Consider the following 21,735-nt stretch of genomic DNA (forward strand, 5'->3'; position numbering starts at 1 on the left):
CAATGAATTGTACAATGTGATGATCTGATATACATAATCATTGTGAAAGGATTCCTACCATCAAGTTAATTAACAATTCATCCTCACGTAGTTACCTTTTTTTTTTTTTTTGGTGAGATTTAAGATATACTCTTATCAAATTTCAACTATACAATAAAGTATTATCAGCTACAGTCACCGTGCTATACATTAGATCCTTAGAACTTATTCATCTTCTGACAGTTTGTACCTTTTAATACTGGGTCTTATATTAATTTTTGTTCCAAAAGACACCTTAGAGCTGATGGTCCGACTAGGTCTTATTTCCGGGGAAACACGGTCGTCCTGTCTCATGAGGCATTATCCCTTTTAATACATCCTTAACAGACAGCCTCAAGTTTCTGCTTAAACTTGTTACTGGAAAGGTGGTCCCCACTTTGTGAGGCAGCCCCATGGCTAGAAAAGATCCAATTCATAAATAAGCCCTCCTAAAACTCCTACGTAGTTCACGCTGTCTTCTGAAACAACGGAGAGTAAAACTGCTCCCCCTTGATGAGACTAGTTCTGAAGACAATTTGCTGTTTCCCCATCACTGTATTAACCGTATCCAGCTCCTTGCCCATGTCATTCTGACAAGGCTGACATGGGCTACACAGCTTCTTGATTCCCCCGCCCTGGGCACACACCTGCTTTGTGGAATGAACATCCACATGAACATATTGTTATGTGATTTAACCACATGAACATATTGTTAATTATTACTGAGCTTTTCTTTGTGAAAGTTTCCCAGCCTTTATCAATGGCCATAAGCCTGTGTGTGTGTGTGTGTGTGTGTTTGTGTGTTTAACCTTAATGCATGAAGGATTTTACATTTACATTATTACTTTCTAGCTAGAACAGTTTTATCAATTTTATCCAATAATCCTAGTCTACCAATGCCCTTTAAAATCTTGGTTAGCATTGGGTATATCTGTGATCCTTCCCAAATATGTAATATACTCATTAAAAAAATCTGACCTCAAAAAATGCATGCCTCTCAAGTGATCCTACAGTTTATTGATTTCAGTGTTGAACAAACAGAGTTGAGGGAAAACTGTCGCCTTCTACCAGAGACCTCTTAGGTTGGCATCACTCAAAATGATTGTTCAACTAGACCTTGTTTTTCTATATTTTCCACGAGGACGCAATGAGGAAATAACGGGGTCTCAGTAAACATTGTTGAATAAATGGCTCTGTCCAGTACCTCTTTTCTTACCAGAGTCAGGAAGCAATGTTGAACACATAGTTAATAAATGGGTTTAAATAAGGAAAATGTGTCCCCTCTATTTGCAAGAAAGGAACATAACAGATATTTTAAAGAGATATTATAGGCAAAGAACGATATTGCTTTGTAAAGTCAAGTTTCTCTGCAGCATTTCAAGTTATGATACAAAATAAGAAAGCTGAGTGCTGTTTTTCTGAATGCGTTAATATTTCTGCTTTTTAGTAGTCCTAAAAAACGTTTGTGGTGGCATCCAAACAAGTAAACTAACCCATATTGCAGTAAACAGCATAATCCCAATTGACTTAAATTTTCTTCAACATCCAGAGACCTGGGGAGCTGTATAATAGGATCTGGATTTACAGTGTTCCATTTTTTTCTCTGCTCTATTTTTTTCCTGTGAAGAGATTTCATAAATAATTGTGTAATGTCATTTAGGGCTCCAACTGTCATATTAGGGAATGCATGCTATATATTATCTCTACAAATGAATAACCGGAATCACACAGCCTATAGTTCTCTCCTACTTTGGCAGCTGAGGGTTTATTTTATGTGCTATCAATATCAGAGTCAGAGTTAACAAGGAAGGGAGGGAGGGGAAAGAGGGAAGGAAGGAAGAAAGGAAGTAAGGAAGAAAAGAAGGAAGGAAGGAAGGAAAGAAGGAAGCGATGGATGACTGTAAATTGGTGCAGGCTACAGGTAATAATGAAATATGTATCATACCAGAGTACTTAGGATGGGGCCAAACATGGTGTTTACTTCCTCCCACTCTTGTTAGAGTGATTAATGCTGACACCCGCAATAGTGGGTCACACACAGAGACACAACTGTTGGCCTGGCTTTTCACTTCTAGCTGGTGATTTCCGATCTGTCCAAGAATTTCTCCGTAGACACGGAAAGGTCACGAGCATGTAGGTTTGCAAGGACCGCTCTTCAGAAAGATGGTGAAATGACAGGAGGAAGCATTTTCTTGAGTCCAGCATTCCCTGCATATAATACTGTTTATCTGAAACCTTATATTAAAAGGGTCCTAGTAAGAAACCATTAACTTGAGATGTTCACAGTATAGTTGAAGAGAAGAATCACATACAGTTGCTGGAGGGCCATGTATGTATCACAAAACTCAACCAGAGAAGGAGGATCGTTCCTGCATCTACAACATAAGAAATGATAAGATGCTGGTCTGCAGGCTCTGGGTAACTCAGGAGAGACAAAAGGTTGTGATTTTCTGATTTCCAGGCAAAGGTCAGTTAGTGCCCGTAAAAGAAGAAGCCGCAGGCGTGGGCTGTCACTGCTGGAAGCAAAGAAGCATAGGAAGTGTTCGGTGCATTGTTCCTTGACTGAACTGAATTTGTTTGACTCCATCCTTTGACACATCTCATCTCGTTTTAGTCTCTGCTCAAGGAGCCTTGGAGTTTGCTGGCGGCTGACTGAGGTCTCCTTTGTTGGGATGCACTTTTCTTTTGCCTTGGAAGCTGTTTTTTCACACTTCAAGTTTGTTTTCATTTTGTGTTAGAAGCACCGTCATGCAAAAGAAGGAATTGATTATTATTCCTTTAGCTTTCACAGTGAACCCGCCCTATTTCTCCATGGAGTCTTTCTGGTCAATTTCTAAATAACCTGTAGTGTGAAAGAATTATGACAAACATAAGGGAGAAACAGAGCAAAAGCCAATTTTTTTTTCAGAGCTAGAACAAGGCAGAAAATTTCATCTTTGATAGAATCTGACCAAGGGCTGTATTCATACAAGTTTCTTTATTAACCTAGCTACACAGCATCAGTTAACTCCCAGAAGGTTTTCAGAGCCTCATTGGTGTTGTCGAGTAGATGGAGCCATAGAGTGCTTGCTCCGTTCCACCGTCAGCCTCTGAATCCCAGTTTACTGCTGGTCTTGACAATGGACAATGATGGGTGGTGTCCATCACAATTTCCATTCCAGAAACATGGACTAAAAGCAGAGTGAATCCCTACTCACTTTGTGTCCCGTGCCTTGCACCCAATAGATGAGCAATAACTGTTTTAAATGAATGTCGGGGTGCCAGGGAGACTTATGCTCTAAAGTTTTTTCAAGTTTCAGTTTCTGTTTGAAAGAATAATCCTTTTATAGTGTGGGCAACATAGACTTGATTTGGATGTAACATGCTGGGTCCTCGGGGAAGGCTTCTGTGAGAAGGTAACGTTGGAGTAGAACCTGAAAGCAGTGAGGGAGCTAGTCCTGCAGTATCTGGAGGAAGAACATTTCAGGCAGAGGGGAAAACAAATGCAAACTCTATGAAGCAAGAGTGTGCTTTGCTGTTCAGAACAGAGTGAGCAAGAGGAAGTGTAGTCGGGAGAAGGGCAGAGAGGGAAGGCGGGAAGGTGGCAGAGGGTGGAGTTCCTTGCAGGCCATTGTTAGCACTCCGAATTTTCTGCCGAGTTAAATGGAGTAGAGTGGCATGGTCTGGCTTTCCTTTTAAATGGAACATTTGGACTGTTGTATTGAGATTAAGGACTAAGGCAGGCAGGGATGAAAATAATGAGATCAGTTTGGAAGCTAATAAGATAATCCAAGTAAGAAAAGGTAGTGTCTTGGACCAGGTAGTGAGAGGAGGGTGAGAAGACTTTAGAAGTAGATTCAATAGGATTTGCTGCTGGGTTGAGTGCGGAATGTGAAGTGAAAGGAAAGGATGCGTCCAACTGGAAGAAGGGGTTTGGCATTTATTTGCTGAGATAAGAAAACTTGTAGCAGAGGGGAGATAATCGGGAGCTTGGTTTTGGGCATTTAATTTAAGGTTAAGATGCCTATTACTCATCAAAGTGCAGGTGTCAAGAAGGCAGCTGGATATCTGAGTCTGGAGTTCAGAGGAGAGGTCTGAGCTGAAGATACAAATTGGGGAGTCGGGACTGGAAGAGACCACCTAGTATAGCCAGAGACAGGAAAAAGATTGAGGACAGATTCTCCAGGGATCGGAGGATGATCGGATCATAGGAACCAGCAAAGGAGGCTGAAAAATGGAAGGAGCCATCATGTGTTTCAGATAAGTCAAGGCAAATGCAAAGCTGTATTTGACAGAATGGAGGTCACTGAGAAGAGCAGTTTAAGTAGAGTGGGCTCAAGTGAAGGCAGGAAAAGGGAAAGTGGAGACTGTGGAGACCCCTCTTGGGGAGGATAGATACATCCTGGGGAGGTTTGCTTCTTAAAGAAGAATAGAAATTGAGCAGGAGCTCAAGGAAGATGTTGGGTCACGGGAAGGCATCTGTTTGCTTTGACTGCGAGATGTCACAGCGCTTTTTGGGAATGCTTCAGGAAAAGGGGAGAAAGAATGGATGACGAAGGAGAGCTAATTTATTGCAAACTACTGGATTGCTACCAATTGAACAGAAAACAAGTCCAGTTTAGGAGGAAAACTTTGGAGATATGCTTTTGTTTTGTTTTTAGATTTCAATGCAGATATGTTCTATTTTCTGAACTAAATTCATGATAGCCTGAGATACAGGTGGTAAGAAAAGTGAAATAGGTGTGTGTTGTATTTTAAGAAAACGTTTCCAGAGTGAGGAGACAGGTTTGAACAAAAGATAAAATTAGACCCCTTCAAATATGTGTTGACTTCATTTAATAAACATTAAATTATTAATTATATCTCAGTTATAAGACTACTATATTATACTTAAACCCCATTTATTTGGATTTCATGGTAATTCAAGTTCAGATAAACTACACTGGCCTTTGCAGTATATGTAGGAAAGGGACTGAGAGAAAATTAATAGGCAAATGAAAGTGCAACGGGATGTTTAATATCCTTTTATAGAATTGTTTCCAAGCTCTTCCTCCACAAGCAGCTCTGTAACATATAGGTGTGCTAATTACAGATGTACCTTCTCCCTTCAATAAAGGCGACAGCCCTTTTTCAGCTTCATCAGGAAAAATGAGAACTTTTCTAACAAGAAATCTGCAGGGTTAATTTCTGGCACTTTTTACCAGAAGTGTGTAAGCAGTGACATCGTTTAAAGGCACAAATGGCAACAGCAAACTGGACCAACTACAAGTGACAAAAATTACATTAATTAATGTTCCTATAGAGCTTCATCATTTAACACGGTGTTTTGAACATATTCTGTGATTCCATTCACTCCATGAATCATTTGACAGCCTTCTGCATTCTAGGTCCTAGAAGTTTAGGTCCTAGAAATTGTGAAAAAGTTCCCTCTCTGATGAAGCTTGCCATGAGCTGCACAACACCCTAGTGAAATATGTAGTTCAGGTACTATTATCCGTCTTTACAGATGAAGATGTTCTAAGGCTTAATTAAAACTTAGATTTTCACCATTACTGTTCTAAGAATTGGGGCCTCAGGTGAAATTTTATTACTTTCTCTAAACTTTTCAAACCTCAGTGCTTTAATATGTGTTGCATGCATCCTGAAATGTTATCTTCATAAATATAATGAAATTCTGCAGCGGAAACTTTTGTATTTAAAAAAATGTTTTCTAGCCCTGAGTCTAATAACCATGTATCTAGAAGAGCCTTTTCATAGTATGAAGACACCAGTTACAGCGGGTCCATTATAAGTTACTGGTCTATGAGGCTGATAAATCCTTTGCCAACAGAATTACTGTGATATCTGAAATGTATCAGTTTTTTTAGAAAACAATCTTCATAACTAAAATACAATTAACTGCCTTTATTTTAGACTCCTTTAAAAATCTGACTTTTTACCATTTGCATTGAGTCACATAATTATTGGAAATTATAAAGGTTTTACTTTTTCAAAGTTTAAAACATAGCTTATAAATGGAAAATAGTTATTGTAACTTCTTTAAAAGGTAGGTAAGCCACATATGAACTCTTCAGAGTGGTTTTTTTTTTTTTTCTTCTTTAAGAAAATTTTTATACAGAGTTTTAAAAATAAAGTAGGTATGGCGCGAGACCCTCGTTTTCCTCATTAACTCTCTGGTAACTTTCTGTAACTGTTGAAAGATATATTCATGTAGCAGCATGTGAGATGGGGATTTTCCTGTAGGTACTAAGTACCACACATTCTAAAGAGAAAGCTACACCGTGGTCAAGGTTTACCGAAAGAAGGTAGACCTGTCCTGCCAGTCAGTGACCAGTCCACATAACGAAGATTGGTGCTGAGGAAGGACAGAATTGTCTGAACCACTGTGGAAAGAGCTGAGGCTTTTCCTCCCTTCCCATGGAAGAGATGAATGAGTCTGTTCTATGCACTGCAAGCCTAGAGAGAAGGACTCCAAGAGGACTGCTTATCCATACTGGGGGAGCCTGCCAGGAGAGGAAACTAGCATCTCTTTCCACAGTTGGACTTCTTGCAGGCAGATGTACCTAGCACCAACCTGATGTGAAGAATAGAGAATTAGAAAGAGATATCCTGGCAGGGAGGGGGAGTGGTCACCGAGCAGCCTGCCCTGCATGGCAAGGTTGTGTCCATTTGATGTGAGTAGGCTTGCAGAGGGAGGCTGGGCTTATGCCCTCTGCCCTGTGTCCTACCCAAGGGGCGTGCATGTGCACAAGGTGGGCTGAGTGAAGGAAGGCAAGCGTCTCTCACATCAGGAACTGTGTAGTGGGAGCCCCCTCCACACCCCAGCAAAGCCCTCCAGGGAGTACAGCCCAGGGCAGGGCAGATCCTACAAGAGGGCATCAGAAGCCAAGTTAGTGTTATACTGAGAACCAGTGACAACCATCAGAGACAACTCAGCGACTGCCATTTAAGACAGATGCCCTTGTCGGGATTTCTGGTCAAGATGGTGGAGTAGGTAAACTCTGCTTACCTCCTCTCATGACCACATCAAAATTACAACTAAACTACAGGACAACCATTATTGAGAATCACCTGAAGTTTAGCTGAACCGAATCCCAACAACTAAGGACGTACAGAAGAAGCCATCTTGACACTGGTAAGAGGGGCAGAGATGCACAATGGGCGGGTCCAAAACATGTGTGTGACCATTAAAAATCAGGAGGGATATTTCAGCTGCGGAGGTCCCCCCAGAAGAATAAGGGGTCCCAGCCCCACACCATGCTCCTGAGACCAGGGTGTCAGTGTTGGGAAGTGAAAACCAGCGAAGATTATGACTGAGTGAGATGAGGGTAGCTGCAGTCCTAGGGGCTCCTCTTAAAAGGCCCTCACACAGTCTTGGTCACTGACAGGCTCCCTCACTCTGAGCTCCAGCACTGGGGTAGCAGCTGGAAAGGCTCTAGGGACATACAGGGAGGAACCAAGTTGTCTGGCCTCAGGGTGAGAGCTGGAGGGGCAGCTCTCTCCCAGTCAGAGGAGCTGGCAGAAGCCATTATTTCTTTGTTGAGCCCTCTTTTTCCCAGCATGCAGATGCAGGCAGACGCCATATATGAGTCTCCATCCACCTTACTAACACTGTTCATTCACGCCACCCTGGTAATTATGAGACCCTACCCCACCCAACTTTCGGGCTCACCCAAACCTTTTCCATACAAACAGCCTGTCTTAGGTCATGGTGCAGACTTTCCTAAAAATTTTTCAAAGGTTCACAAAACCCAAACCAACAGCATATGGCTTCATTGTGTTCCATACCTCTGGCTGAGCAGCCCTAAGCTGGCACTAGCAACAGCCAGCCTCGGTTCATGCTAGGTCTCTCAAGGCGCAGCACAGGTGGAAGATATCTGCAGATTGCTTTCTGGCTCATGCCAGGTGGCCCAGGGCAGGGCACAGGTTGTGGCTGAACTTGGTCTCCCAGGAGGCCCCAGGGCTGGCATGCCCAACGGCCAGCTTCAGAGCATCAGTGGCTACCTCCAAGGACAACACACACAAAGGGCACACTGGGCAGGCACTAGAGCCCTGTTGAGGCAGATCCTGCTCTGTAGGATCAGCCCCTGCACAACAGCTTTTCCACTGTAGTCCAGGCCAGTCCTCACAACCAATCAGCCTGAGGGTAAATCCCTCCTATTGATGTACCAACAGCAATCAAGTTTCAACTACAATAGGAGGGTACACACAACTCACATAAGGACCCACCTGGAGCACCCAGTTCAGGTAACCAGGGAGACTGCACCACTGGGTCCCACAGGACACCTACTACATAAGGCCATTCTACCAACACTGGAAGACATAGCAGCCCTACCTAATACGTAGAAACAAAAACAGGGAGGCAGCCAAAATGGGAAGAGGAAGAAATATGTCCCAAATGAAAGAACAGAAAAAAACTCCAGAAAAAGAACTAAACAAATTGGAGACAAGCAATCTACCAGACCTAGAGTTCATAACACTAGTTATAAGGATGCTCAGTATCTCAGGGAGAGCTTCAACAAAGACAGGAAACATAAAAGTGGAGATAGAAAACATAAAAAAGAACCAGTCTGAAATAAAGAATACAGTAATTGAAATGAATATAGTAGAGGGCTATATTAGAGGGAATCAACAATAGATTAGATGAAGCAGAAGATCAAATGAGCTATTTAGAAGACAAGGTAGCAGGAAACACCCAATCAGAACAGCAAAAAGAAAAAAGAATCCCAAAAAATGAGGAAAGTTTAAGGAGCCTCTGAGACAACATCAGGTTTATCATAGAGGTACCAGAAGGAAAAGAGAGAACAAGAAATTAAAAACCTATCTGAAGAAATAATGACAGAAAACTTCCTTAATCTCATGAAGGAAGTGGATATTCAAGCCCAGGAAGCACAGAGAGTCCCAAACAAGATGAATTCAAAGAGGCCCACACCAACACACATCATAACTAAAACACCAAAGGTTAAAGACAAAAGCAGCAAGAGAAAAGCCGTTAACTAACTCCCTACAAGGGAGCTCCCGTAAGTCTTATTAGCTGATTTCTCAACAGAAACTTTGCAGGCCAGAAGAGATTGGCACAAAATATTCAAAGTGAGGAAAGGCAAGGATCTACAACCAAGATGACTTTACCCAGCGAAGGACAGGTAAAGAGCTTTCCAGAGAAGAAAAAGCTAAAGGAGCTCATCACCCCCTAACCAGTATTACAAGGAATGTTAGAGGGACTTCTATAAGGAGAAGATGAAAAAAAAATCAGAAATATGAATAATAAAATGACAGTAGCTACATATCTATCAACAATTACTTTAAACAGATATAAATGGATTACATGCTCCAAGAAATAGAGTGGCTGAATGGGTAAGAAAACAAGAAAGACCCTTCCATATACTGCCTACAAGAGACTCACTTCAGATCGAAAGACACAGATATTTCATGAGAAATGAAAACAAAACAAAGCCGGGGTAGTAATACTTACTATATTAGACAAAATAGACTTTAAAAGAAAGGCTGTAACAGGAGACAAGGAAGGACGCAGTAATCCCACTTCTGGGTATTTATCTGAAGAAACCCAAAATGCTACTTTAAGGGGAAGTGTGTATCCATAAGTTCATTGCAGCGTGGTTTACAATGGCCAAGATGTGGAGGCAGCCTGGGTGTTCTTGAATAGACAAATGGATAAAGAGGTGGACATACATACAATGGAATATTACTCAACCTTAAAAAAGAACGAAATCTTGCCATCTGCAGCAACATGGATGGACCTAAAGCGTATTGTGCTGAATGTAGTACGTCAGAGAAAGACAAATGTCACATGATTTCACTTATAATTAGAATCTAAAGAACAAAATAAAACAGAAACAAGGTCATAGATACAGAGAACATTTTTTGGTTGCCAGATGGGAGGGGCATTGGGGATGAGTGAAAAAAGAGAAGGAATTAAAAAGTAAAAATTGGTTGTTACACAGTATTCATGGGGATATAGGGTGTAGCGTAAGGTATATAGTCAATAATATTGTAGTAATTTTGTATGATGCCAGATGTTAGGGTGATCACTTCTTAAATTATATAAATATCTAACCACTGTGCTGCACACCTGAAATTAATATAAAATAATATTGAATGACAACTGTAATTGAAAAATTAAAAAGGCGGGAAATGGTGAAGGGGAATAAGAGCCTCAGATTTCCAGGTATAAAACAAATAAGTCATGGAGATGTAATGTACAGCATGGGGAATATAGTCAATAATATTGTGATAGCACAGTACGGTGTCAGATAGTAATCCCACTAAAGCATGGAGTTGATATATTTAAATCAGATGGCAGCTATTAGAGACCAGGCTGGGAGGGTAATGGGCCCAAGACTTAACTTGCTAGAGATTTAATTTTTGAAAAGCAGGAAGAGGAAGATCCCCCTGTGGAGAAAATAACCTGAAGTTTAGATAGGGGACTGAGAAGAGTAGAGCTGGTTTAAGTGGAAGGTGGTTGGAGGTGCCTTTTGGTCAGACCCGGGGATCTTTCTTATTTAACAGAATGCCAGTTACCTGACAGTCAGTCTGTCCCCAGCAAGCCATCCAGATGACAGAAGGGATGGAAAGCAAAGATGTAGGTGTGTGAGATGCTACATTTCTGGTGAGCGTTTCTGGGAGGGTGATGGTGGATGAAACATTTAGCCAGGGAGAAGCTTTCTTTTCCTTAATTCTTTTGCCAATGATATTTTTTTTTGCTGGGTTTCTAAACCCTTTTGTGATTATGTTCTTATCTTCTTCCTGCACTGAACTTTGTACGATCTCTTTGTGAATTCTGGGGATGTTCTTAGCGCTTGCTGAATAAGTTTAGGCGCTCTGCCATTTTCTGTGATTCAATTTCACAGTGTCTTTTAGAATGATGGAATTCAGGAAAAGAACTCTGTGAAGGTCAGCCAGGATCCTAGTCAGTTTATTTAATGGTTTCTACTATAACACCTGGGAGGGGTAGTTGGTTAGTTTGGCATTTGGTCCTAAGCAAACATTATTGCCTTTTAATAATTGTTAGCTATCAGATTGGTAATGGTGTGGTGGGAGAGAGCAAATTACGGAGCTGATTCATTATGTGCAAAAATGCTGTTCCCCAAAGTATCTGCTTGAATGACAGAACTGAGCTTGCCTCCCCCAACCCCTCCTTGCTCCAGCCTCCTTCCTGGCACCTCCACCACCACACACTCCCACTGCTGGGTGCAAACTGACACTTCCCCCCTTGTTAACCACAGTTGTGCTCTTGAGAAGTCTGGAGGGAAAAATATCTCCTGGGTTTATCAAATGGAGCAATGACCAAATTAGGAAAGTCATTTTATTGCATCGTTTGCTCATGGTCATTTGAGGATAAGAAAATGTAAATGTTTGACTTGTGTTGAAAGTTTGTTCCCTATCTTTCTTGAACTTCATGAAAATATTGATCTTCTGAAATGAATGATGTGAAGAAGGAAGGTGTTTCCATTCTCTTTGGCAAATGTAAAACACAGCTCACTTCTTCCAGCATGATTGGTAATTTCCCTTGATATAAAACTAATGCATAAATGGTCTTTCTTTTCTAGCCAACCCACAGTGCTTTTTAAGCAAAAGAATGGCTTGAAAGTCAATTATTAAACCTTGGGCATTTTTTTACCTTTTTTTTTGTTTGGTTTTGGGGGGTTCTTTTTGCTTGTTTTTTGTTTTAGAAATGTGCTGCTTTGCTTTTTATGATTTTCCTCCTTCTCTTCCTTGATGCTACTTTGGTAGCTGCCATGTTTTAAATATTGACAAGATGAGATAGTTTTCTGTTTATATCAGCAGTCGTCTGTCTGTGAGATATGGACGAATCAGAACGCTGGATTTCCTTTCTCAGCCATCCATCAGGTTCATAATGTAAGGTTACAAATGGTTATTTACTCGTCCTGAGTTTGCGCTATGTAATATGTTGCAAAGTGTTGTCAATAACCGTAGGGACTGTGTCCCGGCAATGCAGAAAATCTGTGGTGTCTAATGACTGCTGAGATTTTTTTTTTGTCTATTATACTTCATTCACTGTGCCTTGTGACTACTGACGTGCAAACATTGTCCTAAAATGAGCAACATACTTGGTTTTGAAGTCTCCGGTTAAAATCTGTCCCATGTGAGTTTTAGCTTTCATCCCAAGTGTCTGTGTTAACTTGCTTTTACAGGAAGAAGGAAAAGGGTAAATTGATATATATACACATGTATATATCAGTGTTTTTCTTCCCCATTTTGTACTTCTCCGTGTCCATGGACTATTGAAGCCATTGTGTCTAACAGTTCTCAAAGGTTCATGTGCTTTACTCGTGAGAAATATTTGAGTATGATTTGCATGATATTCTGTATAAATTTTATGCAAATGGGGGAGGAGGGTAGCCGGGAGAGGCACAATTACAGCTAAAAGTGGTTCTCAGCCTTTTTCCATTTGACAGTACTGAATTGATCTTTGGAACGTATGTGAAACCGTGACCTATTTTACTCTGAGCTGCTTAATATTCAAATGTTCACATTTCTACTAACCGATGTCATCACAATAAATTTAATTTAAAAAAATGTTTTTAATGTTCACATTTCACCTTTGCATACTTTTTTAAAAAATCATTTTGTTTGGAAAGTAAACATTTTAATGTCTGGGTTTTTTCCATGTAGTATTTTAAAATACATTCTTATTTTCACATCCTGTTAAATTTGTCCCATTGGATAACCTGCTGTCTGAGAGGTTGAGACATTTGGTTGAGAATCACTAAGCAGAGCTCTAGGGGCGGCATGCGAAGGGCCTCTCTCGGGGTGTCACATCACGCACGCCCTCCTCCTGTGCATGGGACTTCTAGCTCCTGGGGACCGTGAGGCCGATAAATTGCCTGGTGCTGGCGCTCCAGTGACCCAGCAGTTCCTCCTGAACCTGTACATGCTAACCAGTGCTCTTTGTGTTCAGAAGTGGCCATCTCTGCTCTTCATCATCAAAGGGAACACATTTAATATACCAACTGCATTTGACCGAACTCACATTCTTTATTCTTGAAGATTTTTTTTAAAGGAACCACCACAGCATCCTGCTTTCATGTGTGTGTACAAATGTTTGCAGGAGGCTTTTCCTCACTTTCATATCCAGATATCTGTATGTGCATTGTTCTAAGCATAGAGCTATCGGTAACATTTATTCCTCAGAGCTGTAGAGATAACGGAAAGTAAATGTAATCACATAAGATTTTATGTGTGTTTGTTTGGGGAGCCCATCTCTGATATTTGTCAGAATAACTAAAAAGGAAACCTTAAAATAACAATGGTCGTTTAAAATCATTTAACTTTTTCATTAAGTGTTCTGAAGAAATAGATAATGTTTGTTAATATACAGATCTAAATTTACAGGCAGGTAGGTGGGAGCAGTTCCTAGTAGAAAAGATTTAAAAGCCTCTATTTGAAAAAACCAATTAAATCCTAATTTTGAAAAATGATTAAAAGAGTAATACAAGGCTTGGAAAAGACCGTACCTTTCTGTTCATATTAGAAACCGAAGTCATAACCATGGCTTTTATTTACCGACATCCCTAGGATACGTTTTCCTCAAGAAGAAAATAAGAATATAGACCTTGTTTCCCCTTTGTATTCTCAAAGCATATAGAATATGTAATATCTTCAGTTTTCCTTTTTAGGGGAGAGAGCTATACACTGTGATGTTTTAGTGTTAGCCTTAGATATCCGGTGCATGTGAACTAAAACCAGGCAGTTTTACCACCTTTTGAAATAATACAAAGCTTAAAAGCTGCATTTTGGTCTCTGCCATCCAATAAAAATCTAACATCTATAGAATTTGAAATTTTTTTCTGTGTTATAACTAAATGCAGCTAGTGGTTTTGTATTTTTCAGCTGGTGGTATAAGACATTTAATTTAATTACATCATATTAGGTACAACCCAATTACAGTCCTTCAAACTTAGCCAGACTACGAATTTCTAGTTAGCAGTTGGTAATATTACCTGCTAAACAGAATCCAGTCTCCATTTAACACTCCAGTCTCAAATTATGCTTTTTCTTTATAGGAGAAGGTTAATTTTTATTTGAGCTTAAAGGGATAGTTAATGATGTGCATTTTCCTCTGTTTAATCAATATATCCTAAAGGAAATAAATACATGCATACCAAGTAAATGAGATGTTTAAGCCATGACCAAATTATTGGAATATTAAGATCATTCAATACATAAACCTAAAATAAAAGTCTTCTCTAAGTATTTCAAGCTCTAAAGAGAGCCTGAAGACATTTAGTAAGAGTGGCTTGCGTCATTTTAATTTCTCTTCTGCAATTACTTAAGCCTTTTAAAAGTACTGCCAATCAATCAGTTTAAAATATTACAGAATTTACCCCAAACCTTTCCTGTTTTTTAATTCTAATCAAATATTATTGCCTCATTATTACCCATGTTTACACCTACTTTTCATTAAAAATATGGCTTGATTATAAACCATTATTTGAGGCAAAAGAACTTCTAGATCCATTGACTTTTATTTTGTGTTTAATAAACATTTTTAACTGGAAAATTATTAATTTTTTTCATTTACCTGAAAAAAATATAGGTATTATCTGGATATAAATGCACTAGTTAACAAGAGCTAATACTGCACTTCACAATTTGAATTTATTTTAGGCAAAAACCCACATTTGCTTTTGGTCTCTGTTGCTACTCCATATAAGAACTACTCCACCTAGCTCCTCCTAACTCATTCCTGCTGTAATTCAGCCTCCAGAATGGGTGAGACCTAAAGCACCCTTGTTCTCTGAACTCTTGTTTTTATTGTCAGTCAACCAGGTGAAGCTGAATCCCACCGGGGGGCCAAGGCTATATGTACATGCGTTTTATAATAGTGTAATGCCAAGTCCATTCGTCTCATTAAATTAACTCCAAAGAGAAAAATCGACATGTACAAGCTGAGTCTTCTAAATATTCTTAGATCTAAGGTTAAAAAAAAGAAAAAAAAAACTGATGAATTTCCAGGAAGAAAAGAAATGTACTTTCTTATAAATTCAATCTTAAGAACACGTTCCCCTCTGTTTGAAAACGAGTTTCTGGAAATACCACTCCGTATGACACAACTCAGTTTCTATTTCCAGAAAGGTAGATTCAATCAAGGTAGGGAATTTAAAAATATTTGGACTGGAGCAGTGTTTCAAAGCCAGAAAGAAAATAAGGATTATATTTTTCTTCCGTATAATCATCTTCCCCATACATGTAGGAGAGGCTTTATCAGTTCATTATGATTCAAAGCAGGTGGTTTGTGATTTCTGGACAAAGTGGAATCATAGGAGAGCAGATGATGGTGCTGCCTAAACAAAGCTGAATGGATGTGCCAGTGATTTCTTCAAGTGGTTATCTAATAAGAGATCGGATGATTTCCAGACGGAGGTGGTTTGTGCTGGGGCTTGTTATTCCCAAGATGGCTGCTATGACTGATGTGGATGATGTAAATATTTGGATCAGCATTTGGCTGTAGTTCTGCTTTAAGTGTATGGAATTCATATTGAAGTTTAATTATGAAAGTGCCTGAGTTAATTCAATAATTAGAGAATGAGTTTGCATATGATTTGCATGCTTAATGTACTAACGCCTGAAATATTCCTGTAACCCCAGCTTCACCCCACCATCCCCTCCCCCAGCCCTATTTCCAACCCTTGCCCAACAACCCCTGGTGTCCCCAGCTCCTGCCGTGTCTGTTTAGGCTGTTTTGAAAACTGCCTGTTGAGCTCGGCCAAGGTACCTCAGCTAAACTATGACAGGGCTAACATGAAGATCTGATGCTTGGTTTGAGTTGTTACATCAGCAGACGCTGGATCGAAGGATCTTTTGATGTCAACCAGCTCCTTTTGTATCATTCCACGGAGTTGCGTGCAAACTTCTGTTGTTCTGTTAACAGTGTTACCTGTGACTTAAGTGTACAACGCCTGTTTGCTATGTTGTTGTTGCTTTGGGGGGGGGCAGGGGCAGGGAGAAAGGGGAAGTAAGTTAATGGAGGAGATTAGAGGATGATTTGCTAGATTTGGGGAGAACTTTTAATTAAGAACTCACAGCTACATGTTTCCAGAGTTGTAACTAATATCACTTAAAGGTTATTACACTGAACCTCCAAATAATATTGAAATCCACATAGCCTACATTTTGAATTTTATACTAGTTTTTTTTAGAGCAAATCACAGCCAGTTGAAATGAAGATTTGGAGACATAATAAAGATCCAGATGTTTGAGGAAGAAGGAAAAGAAAAGATCAAAATAGGAAGTGAGAGGAAAACTTAATCCTAAAATTAATTGCAGTCAGTTGTTTTTACCGAATAAAAATTCATATAAAAACTAAAGAATGAGTCAATGATGGATCATAAAATAGACAAAAATGCTAAAATAGAATATCCCAGGTGAACTCGTGATAATATCAACAGTCAGTTGATAGAAGAACCAAGCCGTATGCAAGTAAACCCAGCAACTGGAAGAAAACTAATTCACAGAGAAGCTCAAAATAAAGCATGAGAGAGGAGCAAAAGGGGTTCTGACTGGTCACACACTCCAGTGAGGAGCCAAGGAAATAGCACGATGCGAGCTTAGCTCTTCCTGTGATTGGGGAGACCCATCTTAAAGAGAAAGGCTTCAGGCTTTCTACCTCTGTGAAAAGGCCTGTGCATTCCTGTGGGGCTCTAGAATTTTCTTCTGGTTTTTTAAAGCCAGGTAGAAGCTTCCAAAAGGCAAAGCCTGTGCCTCACACTTTCCAGTGTTGGCAGCCATCTCATATGCCACCTAATGTAAGTCCAAGCTGCACAGAGAAAATTGGCATGCTAGTCCTCTTCCCCAAAACACACATCCTATTGAAGCTATTCCTAGAGAATTGTGGTTATTAACCTTTTGGGGGTTTCTGGATCCTTTCAAGGAATGTAGTGAAAGTTATGGACTTTCTTTTTCCCAAAAAACATATACCTCCAATAGTTTGCATTCTTATCCTAGACTCCTTGAAAATCCTACTTAAGAAATCCTGCAGTGCCAACCCAACCTTCATAGAACTTGGTCTCTAACCAAGGTTTTGCTTGGTTTGGGAGCTCATGAGACCGTTTTATGTTCTTTCAACTCTTGAGAAAGGTAATTTCTCATAATTCTGTAAGACCAGCCAAATCCAGGGTAGAAAAGGGTGGCTTTGGAAATCAGCCTGTTGTCTAGTTTTGTTATTTCTGTTTGAGAACTAAATTTTGAAAAATCAGAATCTTGACCAGGGAAAAGAGTAAGAAATCTCCCATGTGTGATACCTAAATAGACTGGAGCCTAGAAAAAAACCCACCAACAAAGGCCTTTGACTTCATAGATGCTTACACTAAACCGTTACACAGGCAGACCTCGTCTTACTGCACTCCACTTTACTGAGTATCATGGATATTGCGCTTTCTACAAATTGAACGCAAGCCCTTCCACCAGCAAAAAGATTACGACTCTCTTTATTGAGATATTTTATTGCAGTAGTCTGAAACCCAACCCACAATATCTCTGAGGTATACTTGTAGTAGTCAAACAGGCCAGTTCCAACCTCATGAAAAATAGTAAATAAAATGATGGATGGGATGCCCTTCTGTTTTAGGTCTGCCTCAGTGGGCGTATGTGTTATATGGTATCCCATCATAAGTGAATATTTGTGAAACAGAATCCTTAAGTACTTACATGTCACATACAACCGAACTTGGTATTTTAATGTTTAGTGCTCATCAGTGCTTTAGGTTTTCTGAAAAAGGTAGCCGAATACATCCAAAACAATCACAGTGGCATAATAGCAATACAAATGCATTCAGGTGAGGGAAATTGGTGTCATCGATTCGTAAATCTTTCTTCTAAACTTTAGTATCACACAGTACCTTTTCTCCAGAGACAAAATTATTCAAAGGACATGGAGCATGTCATATTTGAGAACTGAAATTTACGGAACTGAGTATTCGTAACATAAAAGCAAGTCAAACTGAAAATTTCAAATGGTCAAGTTTAAAAATAGATAAAAAATTCTATCAAAGATTTATGTTCCTTTCTGTAGTAACAGAAAATTACTAATTATTACACTATTAATATCTTCATGTTTTATTTTAAAATTACTTAGCTTAGCGTATCATTGTAAAAATAGAATAATTCAACTTCTTTCACACCTGAAAAATTAACTCAGCTTTGGAAAATATGGTACTATTAGCTTAGTGCAAAAGTAATTGCGGTTTTTGCAATTATTTTTAACGTTTTAATCCGTAATTATTTTTGCACCAATCTAATACACCAATCTTATAAAACCATAATAGACAGTGAAAGTATTCATATACATATAATACGCACAAATGTATTTGCACATTTTAGCATACGTGTATAAGATGAACTCAGGCTAGCTATAGGGAATGAACTTTGCCTACTGCTCATATTACCTCTAGAATAAATGTGATTTTCAGACAGGAGACTGGGGAGAACCTTCCATTACCTTGCGACCTCCAAATGAAGCCACAGCCTCAACTCCAGTACAGTACTGGCAACACCACCCAGAGAAGCTCATCTTCCAGTCATGTGATTACAAAGCTTTCGTAAGTCACCCTGAATTCAGTATTTGGGTGTGAGTAGGGATAGATGGTATATTTCTGGCTTCTTTGCTTTCATATTGAAAATATACCAGAATGTCCATCTTCCTAAAAGATTGTCCCCTTCCCCCTTTTTTTTTAAAGTTGCCTTCTCTCCACTGAGAAAGTCCAAATAGCTTTATAACCCTTTTAACCTTGTAAGTTTAAGATCTGTTTTGCCTTCTTCTTATATAGTTGTAAATTTTAAATGAAATGTCATAAAGTAAAATCTTTACATGGAAATGAGTATAAATATAGCACATATAGGCATTTCCAGTCACCAGTGATCTCAAAACCTTGGATCTATCTCATTATATAAATACCAGGTTCTTTTCCTTGTTATCATTAGGATTATATTAGTGGGTATTTTTCTTAATAGAAGAGGGAATCAAGCTTAGCTGAGAACTGAGAGTGACCTGAACAGGTAAATGTTCAAAAGATACCATAGATTTGGGAGCAGGTGGTTGTCATGACTACAAGCAGGAAGTGGCTGAACCCTCATTCAGTTGAACCCACGTTGAAATTGCCTCTCTTAAAGAGAAATGTTTCAATTAGGACAAACTTTCCTGATACCTTAAAAGATAAGGATTTCACCAAGAGCACTCTCCTTAATTAAGACGTGGGCATCCTGGTTATCTCATAGCAATTTAGGCTTTTTTTCAGTTTGTGCTTACTTATCTTGACGCATTAGATTTATTTCAATAGAAATCTCCCCAAATCTGTAAGATTGAAATGCCTCCTTTTTCCTCCAAAGCTCAAACGCCAAGTCCCTGTGACTTTCTGAACATTGCCTTACTTGAGAGCCTTTGGCCAGGCTCTCTGCTGCTGTGCCCTGGCACATTCTCTGCAGGTCAGGGACTTCCTGGGTCTGCAGGACGGGTTGCCAACCCTGTTTTTGCAGTCATGTCAGGAAAATAATTACTTTAATTTACTTTAAAAAAAAAAAAAAAGACACCTAGAGCTCTTTTTCCTTTTTTTTTTTTTTGAAGGAAATTAGAGAGGGGAAAATGACAAAAGGGAACCCTACTGAAGCTTCAAAAAGTTGAGGAGTCAATTGATAGAAAGGCAAAATAGACATTTTGCTAAAAACTATTTGCCCCCAGCCAGAGCTTGGAGCAGGAGTGGTGTTTTGTTCCGAGGCAGTGTTGGATCCCGTCACCTAACAGCAAAGTGGGTGGTAATTCCTGGGAAGAGAGTTTCTCATTCTTCTCCTACCCCATTCAGCCCTCCAGTGTCAGTCTCCACCAGGGCCTCAGCTCCCTGCGCTGTGGAACAACTGAGAATGACATTCTCCCTCCCCGCGCGCTCCCATCCCGTTCTCAGGTGGATCAACCATCGGGGCCACACAGCTGTGAATGAAAAAGGTCCAAAATGGCATATTCGCCTAAGAACAGCCTAACTTTAATTACCTATGCAGCCAACTAAGCCCAAGTGGGGTGCGTGTTGCCCAGCTTCTCAGCTGTCTCATACAACCCTATAATTACATAGATGGTAGGGTGATTTATTTTTGCAGACATTGCTGCCTCAAAAAACAGGGAAAACATTTTTAGATGCCCCCATTTTGCAGTTAAATATGATTTGAAAGATGGTGTCTTTAGAAAATGATGCAGTTTTATTATAAAGAGCAATTTGTTGCTTTCAGAACTGTGGTTAACTTGGCTGCATTCTCTCTATAAATGCATTTATTTGTTAGAATTAGTTACTGTTCATGTTTACAAGTTGTGCAACTTTCAGCCAGGAAACCTAGCCAGTAGTACTTCCACAATTTGTTTTTATATCACTACCCATGTTTATACTCTGTTTTTAATAAATCGTTGAATTTTTTTATATTTTAGTACTTAGGTTCTATGCTGATAAAAGAGCTCAGGGGGACAGAATCAACCCAGGATGCTTGTGCAAAAATGCGGGTGAGTTTGCCAAATGATTTTATTTCTAATCGCTGAAATACTAAATACTGGGTATGGATACAAATTGCCACTTTAAAACTACTCTTTTCTTCATCTGTTGGTCTGCTAAATCACATGAAATGGTGTTACATGAAATGGTGCTAGGGCTTTGTTCATATTTATTCTTGAGCTTATCTCACTGTGGTTTGAGTTGATGTCTATTTGATATATTTATACCATATTACATTTATTCTTATTTTTAAAGATCTAAAATTGATTGTCTATACATTGATCATTGTCCAAACTAGGATAAAAATGATCTTTGGTGTATTACAAGGAAATGTTTTCAGCACCCACTTGACAGTCTGAGAATACTGAAAATGCCAATTAACTACAAAATATGAAATGCAGAAAAGTATTGACAGCATATTACATAAAGCTAAAATTCTTTCTGAGGCTTAATTATTCTTTTTTTTTTTTAATATAAGAAGCACATTAAACTCTTGAGTTGAAACATATAACAGTAAATGTTGACAAAAACAGCCATTTCAAACATCTGTGACTGCTGGATTCCTGGGAGTCTGTAGGAGCCAAACCAAATCTCACTCATACTGTAAAGCACGTTACCTTTGTCTTTCATGGTCCCTTATTCTTGCTTCCTCCACAGCAGATGTATAGGAGCTATAGTGATATCTGACTGACAGTACAAACCATGTTTCCCCGAAAATAAGACCTAGCTGGACCATCAGCTCTAATGCGTCTTTTGGAGCAAAAATTAATATAAGACCTGGTATTTTATTATGTTATGTTGTTATATTATGTTATATTATATAAGACCCAGTCTTATAGTATGGTAAAATAAGACCGGATCTTATATTAATTTTTGCTCCAAAAGACACATTAGAGCTGATTGTCCAGCTAGGTTTTATTTTCGGGGAAACACGGAATTAAGAATATTGAACTTACTCCACGTAGCAACTAACCAGAGTCAAATTTAAGATCATTAGCGAGTGAACCCTAACTTTATTTGTAGCCAATACACCTTGTCATTTAGTTTATATGAGCAACTTTGGGCGGGAAATATTTAAAAGCATATAATTGAACTAAGCCAGTTATGAAAGTAAGCATGTAATATCCATTGCTCATGAAAGCTAAATATGTGTGAATCTTCATGAAATTGAGACCTCAGCATGTGATTGCCGATTTAATATTTTGATCAATTCAATAACAGAAGGACTGAA

The 21,735-nt window shown here is 39.2% G+C and overlaps 1 protein-coding gene across 11 annotated transcripts in view; it reads left to right on the forward strand.

Moving 5' to 3' along the window:
- ANKS1B (ankyrin repeat and sterile alpha motif domain containing 1B) overlaps positions 1–21,735 on the forward strand; it is a 914,119-nt gene that overhangs the window by 837,684 nt on the left and 54,700 nt on the right. For 7 of the 11 annotated variants that reach the window (XM_033118712.1, XM_033118716.1, XM_033118717.1 and 4 more), the window contains 3 exons: positions 11,800–11,874; positions 18,447–18,575; positions 20,444–20,515. In XM_033118712.1, coding sequence (XP_032974603.1) covers positions 11,800–11,874; positions 18,447–18,575; positions 20,444–20,515 — 276 coding nt within the window. The remainder of the gene's footprint in view (positions 1–11,799; positions 11,875–18,446; positions 18,576–20,443; positions 20,516–21,735) is intronic. The other 4 variants (XM_033118713.1, XM_033118719.1, XM_033118715.1 and 1 more) reach the window with 2 other exon arrangements.

The sequence above is a fragment of the Rhinolophus ferrumequinum genome, chromosome 10 (assembly GCF_004115265.2).
Source record: "Rhinolophus ferrumequinum isolate MPI-CBG mRhiFer1 chromosome 10, mRhiFer1_v1.p, whole genome shotgun sequence".
Classification (NCBI taxonomy): domain Eukaryota; kingdom Metazoa; phylum Chordata; class Mammalia; order Chiroptera; family Rhinolophidae; genus Rhinolophus; species Rhinolophus ferrumequinum.